Consider the following 19,095-nt stretch of genomic DNA (forward strand, 5'->3'; position numbering starts at 1 on the left):
CCATTACTATAGTATTCATTAATTACTATCGACAATTACCATCATCAATCATTATTATATATCATCATTTACTATAACATTCACAACCATCATTAATAATCACTATTATCTATCATACCTATCAATCGCCACTATCAACCACTATTATCAATCATTATCACTACTAGCTACTACTCATATACAATCAATAAACACCATCTCAAATACGCAACCACAATGCAGGCATCATCGTCACCACCAAGGTTTTCACTCCTCGTGGTGGTGATCAAAAGCTGATCAACAACGCCTTTAGACCTTAACATAAATGAGAATCAATTTAAAATGAATACGAGGGGGCTAACCTCCGATCCTATGGTGCTAACCATTCGATTCCTTACTCAAGGTATCAACCGGTTAATAGAGGTTTTCTTTCACATTCTAGTTATAACTAATCATACTTAATTATATTCATAACAAAACATGTGTTAGCTAGAAATGATGATTAAAGTTAATTAGTTAATTCAACTTGCATGAATAGTTTAGTCAATGCAAGTTGCAACCTTGAAGTAACTAAAAAGAAATCGAACCTCTTACATACTCCATCTGTCCCTAATTACTTGTATACTTTTGAATTAGCACACCTATTAAGTATACAATAATTGATATAGTAATTTTACCATTTTACCCCTATTAATTATGAAATGGATGAATTTTAAACTTAAGATTTTTAAGAAGTTCTACATTTTTCAAAGTAATTAATTGAGGGTATAATAGATAAAAAAAATTGTCCTTTTTTGATTTGTCAAAATGAACCACTAATTAGGGACAACTAAAAAGGAAAAAGTGGACAAGTAATTAGAGACATAGGAAGTACGTAACTATAAATTTAATAAAAGAATTTGTTGATTACGATTTCCATTTTAGTTCATTTTTAAATAATCCATTAGCGTTGAACAGACGATAAGTTTTCAGACAATAAATTATCTCTTCGATTGCAGCAAAAGGCAAGATGATGAGCCCCACCACACCTCGTTATAATTCATGCCTCCCCATGTTACAAGGAAAGAATCAACAAGACTTTTGAAATAATTACTCTAAATTCTAAAACTTGTTTAGTTTATTTCACACTAGCAACTTTGCTAAATTAGGATGCAAATATTTTTCACCAAACTTATTTATTAAAGGTATAATACGTAAATATGTCTTATAACTTGACTTCAGCTGACTTTTTTGTCTTTTAACTTTGAGTGTGCTTAAGTAGCTAGACACAAACTTGTATAAAATTGAACAAATAGACACATTCGTCATATGTGTCGTTCACGTGTCCTATAAATATTGTGTCACGTAGGACGTATGTATTTATTTGTTTAATTTTATACAAATTTAAGTATGTACTTGTGCATATTCAAAATTAGAGGGCGTAGATATATGTTGAAGCCAACTTAAAATGCTTATTTACGTATTATGCCTTTATCAAAAGCAAAGTTGGGAGTGTAAATTAGAACTTCAAATTACAAAAAATGCTCAGATGAGATAATTTTTACCTTTTCTTTACGCAAACCATAATCAAAATATCAAATACATATTCATAAGAAAAAATACCAAATACAATTTCATCAAAAAATAATAATAATTAGTAATTCATATGATTGAGTATATGAATTTTCATTTTCTAATAGTGATTAAAATTCTTACCTAATAATTCAACAACAACAAAAACAAACCTAGATCCCCTTCGCATTGGGTAGAAAAAAATTAAGTAGCTTTTAAGTTTAAAAAATTAAAAGTCAAATTTAAATGACTTTGAAGTAAAAAAAAAAGTAGGGAGAATTTTACTTTTGGTTTTTAACTTTTTTAAAGTCATTTAAAATTTATTTTAAGTTATTTTTAATTTTGTTAAATACTCCCAAAAGCTAAAAATAACTTAAAAGTAAATTTGACCAATTTTTAAGTCTATCCAAACAAGTTCCTAGTATAATCCCATAAAATAGGATTTGGGAAGGATATAATGTACGTAGAACTTACCACTACTTTAGAAGTAGCAAGACTATTTCCAATAGACTCTCAGATCAAGAAAAGACGAAGATAAAGAAGAAGAAACAATCAAAGTAGGATAGATAGAAATAACGTAAATGAAGATAGTCATGACAAAATACTACAAGCAACCAAACAAATCATCCTCAATAATAGTCATATATAACAAGTTGCAACGATAATCAAAGTGTAAAATATCACAAATAGTGACCACACACAAAGGACAAAGACACAAGAAGAGTAATACTACTAATAGTATGACTAATAGTAAAGAGGAAACGACGAGAAAACACTCAACTAACTAACTTCCTATCCTAATATGTGTCCTCCATAAACTCCTATCTATTATCATGTCATCGGTAAGTTGAAGTTGCGTCATATCATGTCATGTCTAATCACCCTCTCTCCATTACTTTTTCAACCTACCTCTACCTCTCTTGAAACCATATTCCACATCCAACCTCTCACCTCTTTGCATCTTTTTTGCACGTGTCCAAACCATCTCAGTCTCGATTTTCGCATCTTATTCTCTATCCGGGCCACTCTTACCTTGTCCTAAATATCTTGATTTCTAATCATATCCCTCCCAGTATACCCACACATACACCTCAACATCCTCATCTCCATAACTTCCATCTTCTCAATGTGGAAGTTCTTGACTGGCTAACGTTCCGCTCCATACAATAATGACTGTCTAACCACTGCTCTGTAGGACTTGCTTTTAAGTTTTGATGACACTTTTTTGTAACACAAAACTCTAGATGTGAGCTTCCATTTCATCCTCCTATAAGATGAGTGACATCATCATTCATCTTTCCATTTTCTTGGATAATAGACCCGACATACTTGAAACTTCCTCCTTTTCTGAATGACTTGTGTATTTAGCCTTACTTCTACGCCAACCTCAAACGTTACATTACCAAACTTGCATTCCAAGTATTCTGTCTTGGTTCTACTCAACTAGAACCCTTTAGACTCCAAGATCTACCTCCAAACCTCCAACCTATTATTAAATTTGCCTCGAGTCTTGTCAATTCATTCATCACCAAAGCAAATAAAAACGAGCTAAGAATTGATCAATGATGCAACTTCGTCACAACCGAAAAGTACTCCAAATCACATCTCACATCTTACCCTAATAATTCCTTTTCTCATTTCTCCTCCCCCATTTTAATGAAAAAAACAAAAAAAAAAAAACAAATACAACTCCACCTTATGCTACAATTTCATTTTGTCAAACTAAATAAAAAAATATTTGGAAGAGGACAAACTCAAAATAAAATTTCTCAAATCCAATCCAATCAAATCGGCGTTATTGTCTAAATCCCTATCTTTTTTCTCTTCACAGCAGAGTTTCCTATTAATGGCTGCTGAACCATTACTTCAAACACAGCCTATAACTGAATCAGCTCCATCGTCTCCGACCAATTTCTCTTCCTCCGGTTCCGATTCCGATGATGACTTTTTCGCTCCGACTTCCTGGTCTTCCAACAACTTACAGAAGAAGAAATTCCGCCGATCCAGAACTGCTCCTGCCATGGTTTCCGTGAATGATCTCTTTGAATCACACCCTCATGAAGAATCTGACCACTTTGAACCTACTTCTCTAGTCAGACAGGCTGCTTTTCTGCTTGTTATTTACCTCTCTCTAGGTGTCGTCGTCTATTCTTTCAACCGTGACCACTTTTCTGGAGTTGAAACCCACCCTGTTGTTGACGCCCTTTATTTTTGCATAGTCACTATGTGTACCATTGGCTACGGCGATATTGCTCCAACTACTCCTTTCACCAAACTCTTTGCTTGTATATTTGTGCTTGTGGGTTTTGGGTTCATCGACATTTTGTTGAGTGGGGTTGTCAATTACGTACTCGACTTGCAGGAGAATTTGATATTGACCGGTACTCGATTACAAGGGCAGCGGCAATTAGCTAGCAATGACCATAGGCGTAGCGGATTATCCGCCTGTATGGATTGCATTGTCGATGTAGCAAAGGGCAGAATGAGAATCAGATTGAAGGTGGGTTTGGCTCTAGGAGTTGTGCTTTTGTGTATAGGATTGGGGTCAATGGTGTTATATTTCCAGGAGGATTTGGATTGGGTTGATTCGGTTTACTTATCGGTAATGTCTGTTACCACTGTTGGATATGGTGATAGGGCTTTCAAAACTCTGCCGGGAAGGTTGTTTGCTTCAATTTGGCTTTTATTTTCGACCCTTGCGGTGGCGCGAGCTTTCTTGTATTTGGCAGAGGCAAGGATTGACAAGAGACACAGGAGAATTACCAACTGGGTGTTGCAGCGTGAAATCACCATTGAAGATCTGCTTGCTGCTGATATTAACAATAATGGTTTCATTAAGTAAGTCTTCTTATTTTCTTCCAATCCAAAATTCACTAAACAATAGTATCTTATTACTGTTAAAGAATGACAAAAGTGTCATATCGGTGGTTAATGAGATGGGTGGACTCCTTATAAGGCTTGGGCAATCCTCATCCCTTTGAGCTAGCTTTTGGGGTGTGAGTTAGGCCTAAGACCTAATTTAACAATTATACTACAAATGCTTCCATAAATTCGTATACACACTTGAAATAACTTATCCTGAGATTAATTATCCCAAAATAACTTGTTCCCAACCAAACGAGTCCTTTGATGAGAACTTGAGGTTTGGTTTCACTCCTTCATTGACCGATAGGCCACATCATTGGGGATCTACATAACTTATACTCCTGCCGCAATTTGTATGTTTTACTTTTCGTTTTAGTTGGTTTAAAAACATTGCAAATTCTTTAATTCTAATTTTTCACGAGACATGTTTATGAGCACAATATTGAAGTACATTTTACCTATTTTTAGTTTAAGATCACAAGATACAATAGTTTTCTTTAGTTTCTGGAACGGTCATAATCAAACATACAAATTAAAATGGAGGGAGGGAGGGAGTATAATCTAATTATCTTTGTCCTGTTTTATGTGACAGTTTTGTTTGTCCTGAAATAACAAGTGGATTAGAAAGGAACATTAGAAGTTACTTTCATAGAAAAAAGACACTTCCTTTAATAACAAAACTTGTTAAATAAATTTGAATTGGAATATTTGGAACATATTAAAGACATAATTTGGATGGAGGGATTAATTAAAAGATTTGCAATACTACACAGAAAATCAGAATATGTCATTTACAAGCTCAAGGAGATGGGAAAGATCAGTGAGAAAGATGTAATGCAGATATGCAATCAGTTCAACAAGCTTGACGAAAACAACTCTGGGAAGATAACGTTACACAGCCTCTTGCAGAGTCATTTATAGCTGAAAATAAATTGAAATTCTTTGGCTACCATGTACTTAAATCTGCTAAATTTCAAGAAAAAAGGTTAGTATCTCATGTGTATTACTGTATATATGACATAAAAGTGTTATATTGCGTATATATGTTCTTGTATGTTATGTATGTCAAGTATGTGTACGTTGACATATAGTGGTATAAGTTTACCTGGAGAGAAGAAGATGTGGAAGCCATGAGAGGGAACTCTGGTGAGGAAGAAAACTACAATGAAAACAAAGCAGTAGTTGTTAGAGTCATTTGATTTTCTGGTGAAACTCCCATCAATTATTCGATGGAGTAAACAACAAATGGCGGTGAAGCACCAACAACGGGTAATGTCAGAAGCAAAGAGGGGTGCGATAAGTCTAGTCCTCCTCGAGCCTACTCTCGTCTTTTGAATTAAGCTTCTGATTAAGTTGGTGCAGACGCCAAAGAATCAGTTGACACTAGACTACAGTTAGAGTTTGTGTGAAAGAGAAAATATGAAGAAAGAAAAAAAAAATTAAATATTTTGTGAAATTTATTGGAGGTGGTATATATTTTGTAAAGATTTTATTGATATATTTGAATGTGAAATAGTGGATTTATTTGGTATAAATCCCCTTGTATATTTCAGCACTTAAACAAGCTCTTAAACAAACTCTTAACTGATTTGAATTATGTAGAGATTTTGGCTCATAATAAGACTTTTGAAACTTTGGTCTAAAACAATTTTTACATATTTGTATTATTGTAAATCATTTCATTAAGAATACAAGAGAAATTTTAAAGTTAAATTATTTCAATTCACATTACTGAAGTCTAACAGGAGACCGAACGGCGGACGATTTTTTCCTAATTTTATTTTTAGTAATATAGATTGAGCACGACTGATTTTTGTAGCGTAAAAGCGTAAATTTGATTGAGCTCTATCGTTATCCAAAATGTCAATGGATTTTATTTAAATTAGAAAAGAGTATTTAAAAAAAAAAATCCATCAAGATCAGTGTCAAGAAAAAAAAGTAATCTATCGATTTCGACTTTCATGGAAAAATTGTTGTTTTAATTGCGAATGATGAATTTTATAAATTCAAAAGCCGATATTTAAAAAAATAAATAAAATATTAATAAATATTTTTTGAGTTATGCATATACTCCTTAAGATATTATTCTATATGTGATACTGTTTTTTTTAGTTTGTTTTGGAAAAAATATATTACGTTATTACAATTAAATTAATTTATCTTTAAAATACATTTTTTTATTTTAAATAAAACAATTTACAGCCACACGATTATTTTAGATTACAAATTACAAATGCAATTTTTTTTTTTTTAAAAATATGGTTATTAAATATAAAGGCACAAAATACGTTGGAATGACGGCGGTCACATAAATGCTTCAAATTCAGTCCACGTACCTCATCTGCAGGAGAAGTAATTGTTAGGATTTCTTTGAGCGTCGCCGATCTGATTTTAGGTTAATTGTGCAACTCTAGGTAATAAATTTATTTTCTGCTCCTTCTCATGGGTTTAAGATTTGATCAGCGTTTGCTTTTCTTCTGTATTGGATGTACAATCAATTTCTGTGTTTCAATTCTAACTGCTACTTCTTGTGTTTGATGATGCTTTTTTCACTATAATGAACTCAAAAATAATTTAACAGAGCAAATTTGATTGGTTCACCATTTTTGCAGGCACAATTTTAGATAATTGAGATGTTGATGGATGAGGCAAAACTATTGCTAGGTTTTCCCACTAATTCTTGCCCCAATGCTTCTCAGGTATCTATTATTTTTATATATATAAGGTGTGTCACATGCTTCTTTCTTAGGATACTATCCCTTACAACTCCTCCGCAATTTTTAACTACACACCTAAACTTTGTAGCCTTGTTGTTATCTATTGAGAATATAATTAAATAATAAAAGTATACTCTCTCTAATAAAATAAAAGTATGCTCTTTATAACATTTTAAGTTTTTAGATGAGATGGTCACACAGTCCAAGTTGCATCCCCACACATGACATATGGAATACCTCTATAATTCCATAGGTCATACACATGCGCAAACAAGAGTGAGAAAAAAACAAAGCTATTTTGATATCCGACCACTATCCTCCAAGCTCTCCAGAAACCTTCTTTACCAAATAAACATTATTAGGGAAGTCTTGGTGGAACTGGAAGGAACAAAGAGAGATAGATGATGGATGGAGAAGAGGGGGCAGTGTTGGGTGGTCTGAATGTGTCATTGGTGGAGGGACGATTGTTTGGTGGCTGGAAGAAGGTTTTGTTATGGTAGTTTTCTACCGTGTTTGTATGAAATGGGGTTGGAAGAAGGTGGTTCATGGTGAAGAAGTGGTGGAGGGATGGTGGATATAGGTTGGCGTTTTCGTGAGAGAAGGACTGGGTTCTGGTTGTTGGAAATATTTTCAAGTGAGGGAGACAGAAGAAAGAAAAAGAATGAAGAAGATCGCAAAAGAAAAGGAAGAGTAAAATGAAAAAGAATGATGGAAAAAACAACAACAACTAGGCTTAGTACACAATTTCATGCTCCAACTTGCACATATTTCCTTTTTACACACCCTCCATTCATGAAACTAATGATAGTATCACATTTCAAACAAATGCAGGTCAAAGCTGCTTATAGAAGGAAGGTATGGGAGACTCATCCCGATTGCTTCCCAGTTCATCTCAAACCTAACGCAGAACTCAAATTTAAGATGGTGAGCTTTCCACTTTGTAGACACAGCAAGTGTTTATTTTCGTCATTTCTTCTTATGATACCTGCTGCTCCTTTTCGCTGAAGCTTCATTTTCATCAAGCTTTGAGCATCATAAAACAATGTTTTACTAGGGACTAACTAACATACTTTGTAATGTATGTAAAGTGGCTTGTTCAACATTTTCTCCATAATAAACTTGCCTTGATCACTCGGTTATGCCAAACCAAGTTAGTCTTTCGGGACCATTTTAGTAGAGCGAAGAAATAATTTTTGTTGTGAGAACCAGTATCTTTATTGGTCCTTTTGGTAACTCTCGTGTTGTATGAATTTCTCCCCTCTTTCTTGCAACTATACTCTTTAATCTAGGAGTGTGAGCAAAAGGGTAATTCTTTGTCTTTCAAGTTTCACCTGTGTGTCTACTTTCTGATGAAGGTATTTATGTGGGTCATTTCTTTGGTACGAGTTTTTTTTTTTATTGATCATTGCTTCTGAAGTTTAAAATGCGTGTGTGGGTGCAGATTTCAGAAGCATACACTTGCCTGCTTTCTGGTAATTCTCATGTCTAAGCACATCTTCAACATGTGACAAGCTAAGAAGATTCATTTACTTGCTTGAAACCTTTACTGATGAAATGCCAAATTAACATGATTTTCAACTAAAGAAAGAACCTCCTTGTTCTTTCTGCTTACAATATTGTTTCCTTTCCCCACTCAGCTTGTCCCTTTTTAAAAAATCTTTTGTATAGAATTCTTTCATTATATATTCCTTTGATGCTAATAGTTCTAGGATGGAAAACACTAGATAAATACAATGTGTGCATTAAATTGTCTAGAGCCCTTTTGGACTACATTTTATTTGTTCATCTACATTCTGTTTTATTTGTTCCTTATTGTCTTAGTTGGGTTCGTTTTGAATGTAAATTACAGGTGCAAGACAAGAAGGTGAACATGTAGGTAAGTTACTGTAGATTAGCTCTTTATTGTGTATGTGCATGTGTGCGCACATGTAACATGGGATCAACCCCTGATCTTATTAGAAAGACGTACCATGTTTTGTTACCAGTTGGATATTCGCGTGTTGTAAGAAGTGGTGTTCCTAGAGGAGGAGGAGGAGGAGGGAGGAGAAACCATGCACTGATTGGGCTTCCCTTTCTTTTTATTATTTTGGGAACTGCAGCATTGGGAGGAACAAATGTTGCCAGGTATGTTGATTCTGAATTCTTACTTGCTTGAAGAAAAGTTTAATGAGATGATCTGAATAGATGTTTTTTTAATACCTTCCATATCAGGTCCTACAGAAAACAGAAGGCAGATTATCCTTCTCATAATCCTTTTCTCCCTTGATTATTCATAAAACATTTGTGTATAGATACGGTATGTATGAAGTTAGTCCTCCATGAAATATAACATTTATGTAATTTTGAAGTTGTTCATTATGTAAAATTAGACTATAGTTTAGGTCATGGAAGTCCACTTTTGACTCCATTAAAGCAATGATCCCCTTAATTGATGTTGTAATATTTTCTTGAACACAACTGTTGCACATTTGATAATTGAAATTCCTAGCCTCCCTTGTTCTAAATACATTTTGACTTCTACATTTTTAGTGCATCATAAAAATACTGATATTAGTTCATCATAAATAAGGTGGTATGTAAGTGGCATTCTGGCCCAAGTACATGGGAATGTTTATGCCTATTCCTTTGTTTATGCCATTGTCTATTATGCGCAATTACACGATCTTCAGTTGACGCTCTCTCAACTGAGCTATCCCACTTCATGAAACCTTATTGTTTGAATCCCATTTCACATAATCTATTGGAATAAAAGTAATGCCATAAAATAAGACAGTGGAAAATATAGGACAAGCTTAAGCTACCCTTTACTTCCTTTTATAATTCTTTTCCATTTCCAGAGTATCATGAATTGTTACCTATGATCTTACAATATTTAAATAAGTACATACTAGATAATAATGACCACAAGTCTCAACAACATTATTTCTTTCTTAAACTTCATGCCAAAGCAATTGATCCTTCAAATTGCCTTTATCCATAACAATTTACGTCATATCTCTCTAGAGATGTTTATTTTAACATGTAAGAGATCCGAAAATAGAATACAAGAATCCTTGATAGGATCATTTTGCTGAGATACTTCTGTCGTCAGCCCATACGAATAACATGATATCTGAACTCAATGAGAGAACAACAATAGCACCTGTTTGAAGTCCGGATTGATCTTTTTCTTGACTGGACACTTGTTCTACCTCAACAATTCATCCATAGTACATCATCAAATTCACCCCTCAACTTATCTCCTACAATAACGTTCTGTTCTTTGTCCAAAGCAGTCATAGGCATAGCCGATGGGTGCCATGCCGGAGTTCCATTCTCATATGCATTACATGTCAGTCGTCTCAACCCACTCCCATCCAACTTCACCAAATATAAGTCACCGTACGGTTGGTACTGGTTTGGCAGTGACACTGGTTCTGCTGTTACTCCACCCAAGTTGCCTGTGAACAGAAGCCACTCACAGTCCTTACTAAAGCATACATGGTTTAATCTCTCTTTATCTACTTCATCAGATCCCTCCGGCCCTGCCACGTGGATCCTACGAAGACCTGTGCCATTTGGATGAATGACATAAATGCTGAAGCAAGCGACATTATCTGGATTGTGCCTGTTGGAAGAAAATGCAATCAGCTTTCCGTCAGGTGACCAGCTTGGCATTGTATCAATCCATGGCCCCTCTGTTAGCTGACGAATTCCTCCACCCTCCAGCTCTCCCTTAACAGCATCCATAATATACAGATTTTTGTGCCCCGAACGGCCTGATCGGAATACAATGTGCTTTCCGTCTGGCGAGCAGGAAGGGAAGGCATTATTTCCTGTCTCCTCTTTTGTGAGAACTTCTATTTCTACTGGAATTTTCCCACAATCATCGTTGGTTAGATTTAATGAATTGAATGAGACTCGTGCGATTTGAACAGTTGCTTTTACAGAGTCGAATACAGGTCCGACTGACGTAAAAATCACATCGGGTTCAGCTGGAGACCAGGAGTTGCAGAAAGCCGTACGGCCTTTGAACAATGTCCACTTCTTGGAACCATCTGATTTGATGATTTCGAGGCCTGAATTAGCATTGAAATCATGATTGAACGCAATAAAGTCACCTAAGGGAGAGAAGGAAGGAAATGATCCATTAAGCCTCAGCATTCTCAGTCCTTTCTCTGGAGAAATTACCGGGTCCAAGGAAGGAATTGTTGCATCTCCCGTTGATGATTCACCCCGGAAACAGTGATAGCTGAGAAACGTCGACTTAGGAGAGAAGAATGGATTGTAATGGTGGGTGGTAGGGTTAAGCAACTCGGTCACCGAATAGAACTTGTGTGACTCCACATCGAAAATCTCAATGTGGCGATACCTTTTCCCCGGTCTTCTGGTAGCAATAGCAATCATTGATTTGGAATTGTATGAGGCTGCTGCAGGAGTAAAGCAGTGCACACCAGGAGGAGTAACTCGAATCGGATCAGCACGCAAATTGGGTGAATCCTCAGGCAAATCAACTCTAAAAATGCTCCACCAACCATCATCAGCTTGTCTGTGAAAAAAGATAGTCGAATCACCAGACCAAGTTGGCCAGCCACCGTGTTGGCACACGATTATCCGCTTTTCGGGGTTGGATTCAGGGAAAACAACAATATCAGTAGTCAGGTCATGGAATTCACCAGTAGGCCAACGACGGTCTCCGTAAGATGCAACCGCAATCAGGTGTCCAGACTGTGAAATCGCTGGACTATAATCAGCACAGCCATACGGAGTTAAGCGGATGATCTTACTACCATCCTCTATATTGGTAGAGTAAAGAGCGGACGAGCTGGTGAAAACTTGTTTGGGTTGCTGATGAGCTGAAATATAGTAGAGTCGTTTATTTCGAAGAAACGGACGGTCGAGAAATAGGCTATCAATGGAAGTAGGAAGTTGTTCAATCTGTACTTGAGAGGAGGGACGTCTCAAGTAAATGCGAGGTGCACCTGATCTCTCAGAGACGAATACGAGTGTTTGATCTTCATCGACGAACTGTCCGTTGTAATTGATGGAGGTACCGTCTGTGAGGCGATGCTCTACCGGAGAATTGAGGAAAGAAAATGGAGATTTGATGGAGAAGATGTCGAAGCCGTAATTGGTTCTGCCAACTGTGGAGAAGATAATAGAGCCATGTGGTGACGACTGTGAATCCATAATACTATCGTTGATGTGCTTTGCAGGCCGGAAATGGCAAATGTTATTATAGAGAAATCTGAGCTGCAATTGGAAACGGCGACGGATCGCAGGTAGGTGGGGAGTCTTCACGTTAGGCATGACGTTTTGGTCTTTTGTTTTGTTTTGTTTTGACGACAAATTTTGAAGTGGACACGTTACATCTTGCCTTATCCTCAAAAGGAAGAAGACAAAATTATCTTGTCTGTTTGTGGGAGATGACATGTATCCTGTGGAATGTTATTTGTGGGAGGTGACATGTATTGTATGAAATTTATTGTTGAGGTATGAGAAAACTGACACAGAGACTACGGTTAAAAAAAAAAAAAAAAAAAAGTACGCAAACAACTTTGATAGCTAAGCTTTTGTTTTAGTAGGTGGATGCTCCTCCATAGTCCACAATGACACTTTAGCTTTTAGTTAAAGTTGTTGGACACTTGTTCACGTATTGATTCTAGTATTATCTAGTTTTTTTGGTTTTAGCACTACACTCATAATGGGTCTTCATTATGGTTAACAGTAAGTGGAATTAGATCTAGATATTAGAGCTTCTACACTCAACTAAAAAGGCAACTAAATTCGAGAAAACAACAATATATTATTCCATTTGTTTCAAAAAAAACGATTTACTTTTCTTTTGTCTATTTAAGAAAAGAACGACTTTTTTTCATTTTTTAATAGTAAGTACTATTTTAATTTCAGCTTTTCACGTGGCATGTTTAAGGCCACAAGATTAAAAGACAATTTTATACATTTGACATAACTTTAATTGAAAACCAGAAGATTCAAAAGTGTTAAAATGTATTTAAAAGAAAGGAGGTTAGCTTGTTTAACAGCAACCCTTAAAATGAGCAATGCTTTTGGGAATCTCATGGCAGCGAAAAGAGGCACCATTTGTGTTGAAAGTTTATTTGATATTTCGTGTAATTGAGGAAAACAATTACAATTTCATGTATACATACAACAACAACAACAACAACTACCTTGAATTCAGGCTTCTTCATTATAGTCTTCCTCACCTCAAGTATGCTTCTTCTCCATTGCAATCTCAACGCCACTGCCATAAGATGGACGATACGATACGTTAGCAAAACAAAGGCGCATGCATTTGTGAGGGGCATGTTTGCCACATGCCATTTCCATGAGTGCTATATATCCACATAGAGTGAAGGGAACTCATTTGAACATTCTTCATCGAAAAATAAGTAAAATAGTTATGTTTCGATACATAATAGTGAACACCACGTGTGACCGTGTTATCCTATAGTACTCCTATATCTATATAACCAAGACTACATTCTTGAAGATTTAGAGATTGAACATGACACTATCTATAAACAACAGGAAGCTCAGTAATACGACCTAAGAAATGCCTGTGGAAACAATCTCGAGAATATTTGGTCTTTTGCTTTGATAAGCAGCGCGTATAGTCCATAACAGGGGATGTGGACCAGAGCCATGCCAAAATACCTGAAACCAACCTCCCGTTTTAGGATATTCAAATCGTAAAGAAGTAGAGAAGGTGAACATAGATAGCATGTTATTACCACAATGGTGCCCATGGAGTGTTAAGTTCCAAGAAAGGATACGGCCACCTGCACAACAGGGCAATTTCTTTAAACCATAGACGATATACATATGTCTTTTACACATGAAACGCACGTATGATGGGCGTATCTATTTACCAAGATAAGCAGCAGACGTGTAGACTCCACTGGAAAACAATATAAGAACAGCTCCACAGTATAAAATATGTGATACCAAACCAAGTAAATTGCTGAAACACAAAACAGTCGTCTCATATTAGACTTACAGGATTTAACTACTTATAGCAAGCATTGTAAGGGACTCCGAAAAACTTATTGGAGTTAGGGATGGGAGAAACTGTTGCACTTACAGGGTTGCTCAGGACTGAATCAAGAAGAAGAAATATAGCATTTACAGAGTGCATTAATCCAATTAGCTGCCATGACAACAATAGTTCACAATTAGAACAACTAGATGAGTAGATAAACTGCAATTTGAATGATTAGAATAACTAGTAGAGTTCCTTTTGCTTTTCACTTTGTAAAGTTACATATCGAGCTAAGAAAGAAATGGATTCTTATTACACCATCACGGTTTCTCCCTCTCTTCACTGTTTAAGAGCAATAATCACAAGTTCTTCTATAAGATTTTAAAAGGGAGATCAACTTGTTTCCTTACAATAATGTCAATTCTTAGCCGGTTAGATTGCAATTAGCTAGTAACTATGCTCAATGTTCTAAGGCGAGAACAAATATGTTCCATAAGGATGTTAGGGAACAAAACCATTGTGGTCATCCAAACTTTCTCATGCAAATGCCATTTTCATAGCTGAATTCACCTGTCCTTTCCTGTTTCTCCCCACCCTCTTTCTGACCTCCCCCGTCTTTTTCTGGCTTAATGAGTGACATAAGGGTCTTCATTACGTAGAAAGGACTATCAACACACACTTCTTAAGTTTTCTGCGAGAGCTTGGTGAGTTTATCAAACTCCTTTGATCTCTGATAACAATTAACAACGATTCGGTACATAATCCAGACTATCCTAGATGGAACATGATGCTAACTGTTATAGTGAACATTTGACATGGAAAGATGCATATATATGTCATTTCTAGAAACTTGAAGTAAAAGATATTATGGTGAGAGAAAGTAACATTCTACAGTAAGAGTTAAACATAACACATATAGTGCAGCATTTCAAATGAAGATGAACTCACCAGGGTGAGCTTAAAATTTTCACCCGTCATAAATGGGAGCAAAAGACACCAAAAGACAATATCTGTCAGCATAACAGCACCTGCACTAATCTGTGGGAAAAACAAAACAATAAACTCGAGTCAAAAGTTGTAGTAGCAAATTCATGTAAGCTGATCAAATTAAAACATATTTTAGTTATTGTAAAGATGGAGGATTGCCTAAGTCCATATAAGGAGACCACCAACCAATGTGAGACTTTTATCCACTCTAACACCCTCTTCATGCCCAAGCCCAACTGGAGCGTGGATTGGGAGTCCAAACGGAAATGAACCTCACTCTAATACCATGTAAAGATTGATCTTGGGTCTAACTTAACCTCAAAAGCTAGCTTATGACCGGAGGGTTGCCCAATTCCATATAAGAGACCACCAATCGATTCCCCAACCAATATGAGACTTTTACAGGCTCTAAGAGCTATCGTTTTCTTGCTATGGTTGCTGAATTAATCCGTTGTTATTGCAATTAGGCAGACAAATTCATTTAATCCATTCACCATTAAGACAAATCCTCCCTTTCAAACTTGCTGAACAAATTAAGTTCCCCCAACTTCTCAGAGCTAGGAAAATTTGTTAAAAACATCCAAATTTGACATTTTCAAATGCTAACCTGATAAATAATTAGCATCAAATTTTCCAATAATCCAAGCCGTTGCTCAGAGGTATTCTGTTCAGCAGCTGTTCTAAGAAATTTATCTGTTTCTCCGCGCTGAGAAAGGGGATTCGTTGTATACAACCAGCATCCCCGGGCCGATATAAAAGTTCCCAGCTGCAACCAACAAATATAATCATCAGCTTTAAACCACTTGAAGGAGAAAAAAAAAATCAGCTGTAAGATTAATACCGCAAAATATATCCCAACTAAAGCAAATGTCCATCTGAAAAACAATTTAGAATATCAAATCAGTTGAGAATTAGTAATTTCTACTGAATTTGAAACACATAAAGTAGAGAAGGAAGAAGTACTGTGTGTAGAATAGGAAGACGAAGAATCCTAAGTTAACAACAGTCTGGTAAACCATAAAAACCATAGCAACTAAAGCGGAAGCTCTGAAGCAGAGAAGCCAAATAGGATGGAGATTTCTCCAACAGGGGATCCATAGATCAGCTGACTTAATAATAATAATAGGTTCGCTTTCTTTTCTTCGCTTGTTGATGATGAATCTTAATGAGATTGTGGTTGGTATGATGAAGATTAGAGCACAAACAAAGACTTGCCATTGAATCCAGTAATCTAAGCCCAAAGCAGACATCTCTGTTTCTCTCTTTGTTTAGTTGATGGAAAATAGAGCTAGTAGAATAGAGTTAGTAGAGTAGAGAGGCCATGGAGAAATTAACAATAAGACTTTTTTGCAGGCATACCACAACCGATAAGTAAAGATTGGTTGGTGGTTGCCATTTCTGAAACTCAAGTTTTTTTTTTTTTTAACTTCCAACATTATTTTTACTTATTTATTTTGAATTTCGTAAAATTATTGTCATGTTATCAGAAGGTCACTGACTCAAGTCTTGAAAATAGTCTCTGACAGAAATATAAGATAAAGTTGTGTACGATAGATTCTTGTGATTGGACCCTTTCATGAACCATGTGCGATACAACATAAAGTTGTGTATAATAGCTCTTATAGTCATGCTCTTTCATGGATTAGATTGCATAACGAGAGTTTTACTGCATCGAGCTGCCTAAAATAATATTTCCTCCATTTCAAAAATAATGGTCTAGTTTGACTTAGCACGTAGTTTAAGAAAATAAAAAAGACTTTTGAATTTTGTGGTCCTAAATTAAAGTTATGTCAAATTTACAAAATTGTCTTTTAATCTTGTGGTCTTAGACATGTCACGTGTAAAACTAAAATTAAAATATTACCAAAAAAAGAAAGAGGTAATTTTTTTTTAAACAGAGTAATATAGAAAGTAGGTCTTTTTTTTAAAAAAGAGGGAGTAACTAATATAAATATTTTATTATAATACACACATTAATATTTAGATTATATCAATTGATATTCAATATTAAATCTTATAAAATAATTTAAAAAATAAGTAGTAGTAGTAGTAGTTAATATTAAAAGTAAAATATGATACTTTTTTTAATATAAGAAATAAAAAAAATCTTTTAAAATAATGATTTTACAAGAAAAAATATACATTTTCAACGAGGTGGTGTATGAAATTTTTGTTGGTAGTATAGTCTTCTTATTATGAGCCTGTTTTGGTTAAGCCGTCCACGAATATCAAGTACTAAAAAAATCGTTTTAGGTGTTAAAGTTTGTTTTATAGTAAAAATTTTGGATAAAAGTACAAGTCGATTGATAGTTGGTTAGAGTTAGGTAAGTATTATTAATATAAGGACTAGTTATAAATGAATTTATGTATTATTTATACACGTATTAGTTATTCAATAATTAGTTATACATGAATGAATTGATCTTTCTTGTAAAGTAACATGATTATTATTTTTTGAATTTGGTTGATGAGTTTTAATTATCCTAAAATTTGGTATGTCTATTGAAAACAACCTTATTATCATCAATATTCGGACTGGGAATTTAAATAAGCCACAAAAATATAAAAGTGACCAAAATAAGCCACTACTTTAGGAAGTAATTAAAATAGGCTTAGTCGAAGAAAAAATTCCACTTTATCTAATATTCTAAACGTTTTCCGTTAGTCTCATAACGTGTATATTTTAATATATAACGGAATTATTTTCTACACTTTATAAAATGGAACTATTTCTTACACTTTATAAAGTGGAACTTTTTCTTACACTTTATAAAGTGGAAGAAAATCTTACACTTTACAAAGTGGAAGAGAAAATTCCACTTTACAAAGAGAAATATTTTCACGTTTTTATCTCTTTTGCAGTGTTTGTCATACAATTATATTGATTTGACATATCATAAAAACGAAAAAAATTATTACACTATGTATTTTTATTTTTTTATTCTGAAAAATCCTCCAATCTCTATTTAAGGAGGACGTTCAAACATTAACTGGTAGCACCTACAACATACTTTCTATATTTGTTCATTTCAATCTCAAAAAAAAAAATGTCTTCTAAACCAAAAGTTAGAGTTTTGATTTATTGGAATGGCGAAATTATACATGATGAAAATATCATTTTATTATAATTGTCCTCCCAAACACAATGCTAAATATTCAATTAATGTCCGATATCATAAATTTCTTTCATCAATTTATAAAAGAATGGGTATAAACAGTACTGTTTATAATTTGATTATAGTCGTAAAATACCCTACTTCATTTTTATCACAAGGACAAGTAAATTTTGGAGAGTGGATTATCTATAATGACGAATCGTTGACCGACTTTTTGAGGATTCCAGATGACTACATAGATCAAATCAAGTTAACAATACTTGAAATCTATGTTAGGAAGGAGCCTAAGACTAGTCAACAACGTTCTCCTTTATCGGTCAATGTCCACCACTCTATAAAAAGTGTAATAAAAAGTTCCACTTTATAAAGTGTAGAAAATAATTTCGTTATATATTAAAATATACACGTTATGAGACTAACGGAAAACGTTTAGAATATTAGATAAAATGAAATTTTTTCTTCCACTAAGCCTATTTTAGTTACTTCCTAAAGTAGTGGCTTATTTTGATCACTTTTATATTTTTGTGGCTTATTTAGATTCCCAGTCCTCAATATTCAGTAAGAAATAATGAAAGGGGGATTACAAGGTGAAAAATCAATTCATCACCAATAAGACAAAAATTTAAATAGCTAGTCAAACTAACTAACCTACTTTATTGAAACCCACAAAAGAAGCAATATATTGCATTACAAAGCAGGTGAAACAGAGCCAGGCAAAAGTACCTGCCCCACCACGTGAACAATAACTCATATTCGAGAAAATGATCAAAATAGTCCTTAATGTATGGCTTTGATTCCATTTGGTCCTTAATGTATGGACTTGATGGAAATGGTCCTTTATGTATCAAAAATTGTGATCAAAATACACGAAATATGTAAAAGATGCGCTCGTTCAAGA

The 19,095-nt window shown here is 34.7% G+C and overlaps 4 protein-coding genes across 6 annotated transcripts; 2 read left to right on the plus strand and 2 right to left on the minus strand.

Annotated features, from left to right (window-relative positions):
- The first annotated feature begins 3,319 nt into the window (after window positions 1-3,319).
- Window positions 3,320-5,322, plus strand: LOC125872458 (two-pore potassium channel 5). The gene is made up of 2 exons (XM_049553188.1): window positions 3,320-4,368; window positions 5,169-5,322. The coding sequence occupies exons 1-2, from the start codon at window positions 3,377-3,379 to the stop codon at window positions 5,314-5,316; spliced, it is 1,140 nt and encodes a 379-aa protein (XP_049409145.1). The 5' UTR covers window positions 3,320-3,376; the 3' UTR covers window positions 5,317-5,322.
- A 1,350-nt stretch (window positions 5,323-6,672) lies between these two features.
- On the plus strand, window positions 6,673-9,618 carry LOC125872468 (uncharacterized). Of its 3 annotated transcripts, none has more exons than XM_049553204.1 (7): window positions 6,673-6,809; window positions 7,008-7,094; window positions 7,944-8,036; window positions 8,554-8,584; window positions 8,962-8,988; window positions 9,098-9,236; window positions 9,324-9,618. In XM_049553204.1, exons 2-7 carry the CDS (start codon window positions 7,029-7,031, stop codon window positions 9,376-9,378), a joined length of 411 nt encoding a protein of 136 aa, XP_049409161.1. In that variant the 5' UTR covers window positions 6,673-6,809; window positions 7,008-7,028; the 3' UTR covers window positions 9,379-9,618. The 3 variants fall into 3 exon arrangements, with proteins under 3 accessions (XP_049409161.1, XP_049409159.1, XP_049409160.1); XM_049553202.1 differs by having other exon boundaries at window positions 6,736-6,799; window positions 7,007-7,094; XM_049553203.1 differs by having other exon boundaries at window positions 6,738-6,790.
- A 406-nt stretch (window positions 9,619-10,024) lies between these two features.
- Window positions 10,025-12,428, minus strand: LOC125872450 (uncharacterized). Its single transcript, XM_049553181.1, has one exon. It carries the CDS (start codon window positions 12,399-12,401, stop codon window positions 10,305-10,307), a length of 2,097 nt encoding a protein of 698 aa, XP_049409138.1. The 5' UTR covers window positions 12,402-12,428; the 3' UTR covers window positions 10,025-10,304.
- Window positions 12,429-13,164: 736 nt separating this feature from the next.
- LOC125872461 (uncharacterized) lies at window positions 13,165-16,478 on the minus strand. Its single transcript, XM_049553193.1, has 9 exons — window positions 16,045-16,478; window positions 15,923-15,956; window positions 15,689-15,847; window positions 15,043-15,132; window positions 14,197-14,262; window positions 13,985-14,076; window positions 13,847-13,894; window positions 13,662-13,769; window positions 13,165-13,356 (listed from the first exon to the last, which is right to left on the minus strand). The coding sequence occupies exons 1-9, from the start codon at window positions 16,329-16,331 to the stop codon at window positions 13,320-13,322; spliced, it is 921 nt and encodes a 306-aa protein (XP_049409150.1). The 5' UTR covers window positions 16,332-16,478; the 3' UTR covers window positions 13,165-13,319.
- Window positions 16,479-19,095: the final 2,617 nt, after the last annotated feature.

Source organism: Solanum stenotomum, chromosome 8 (assembly GCF_019186545.1).
Source record: "Solanum stenotomum isolate F172 chromosome 8, ASM1918654v1, whole genome shotgun sequence".
Taxonomy (NCBI): Eukaryota; Viridiplantae; Streptophyta; class Magnoliopsida; order Solanales; family Solanaceae; genus Solanum; species Solanum stenotomum.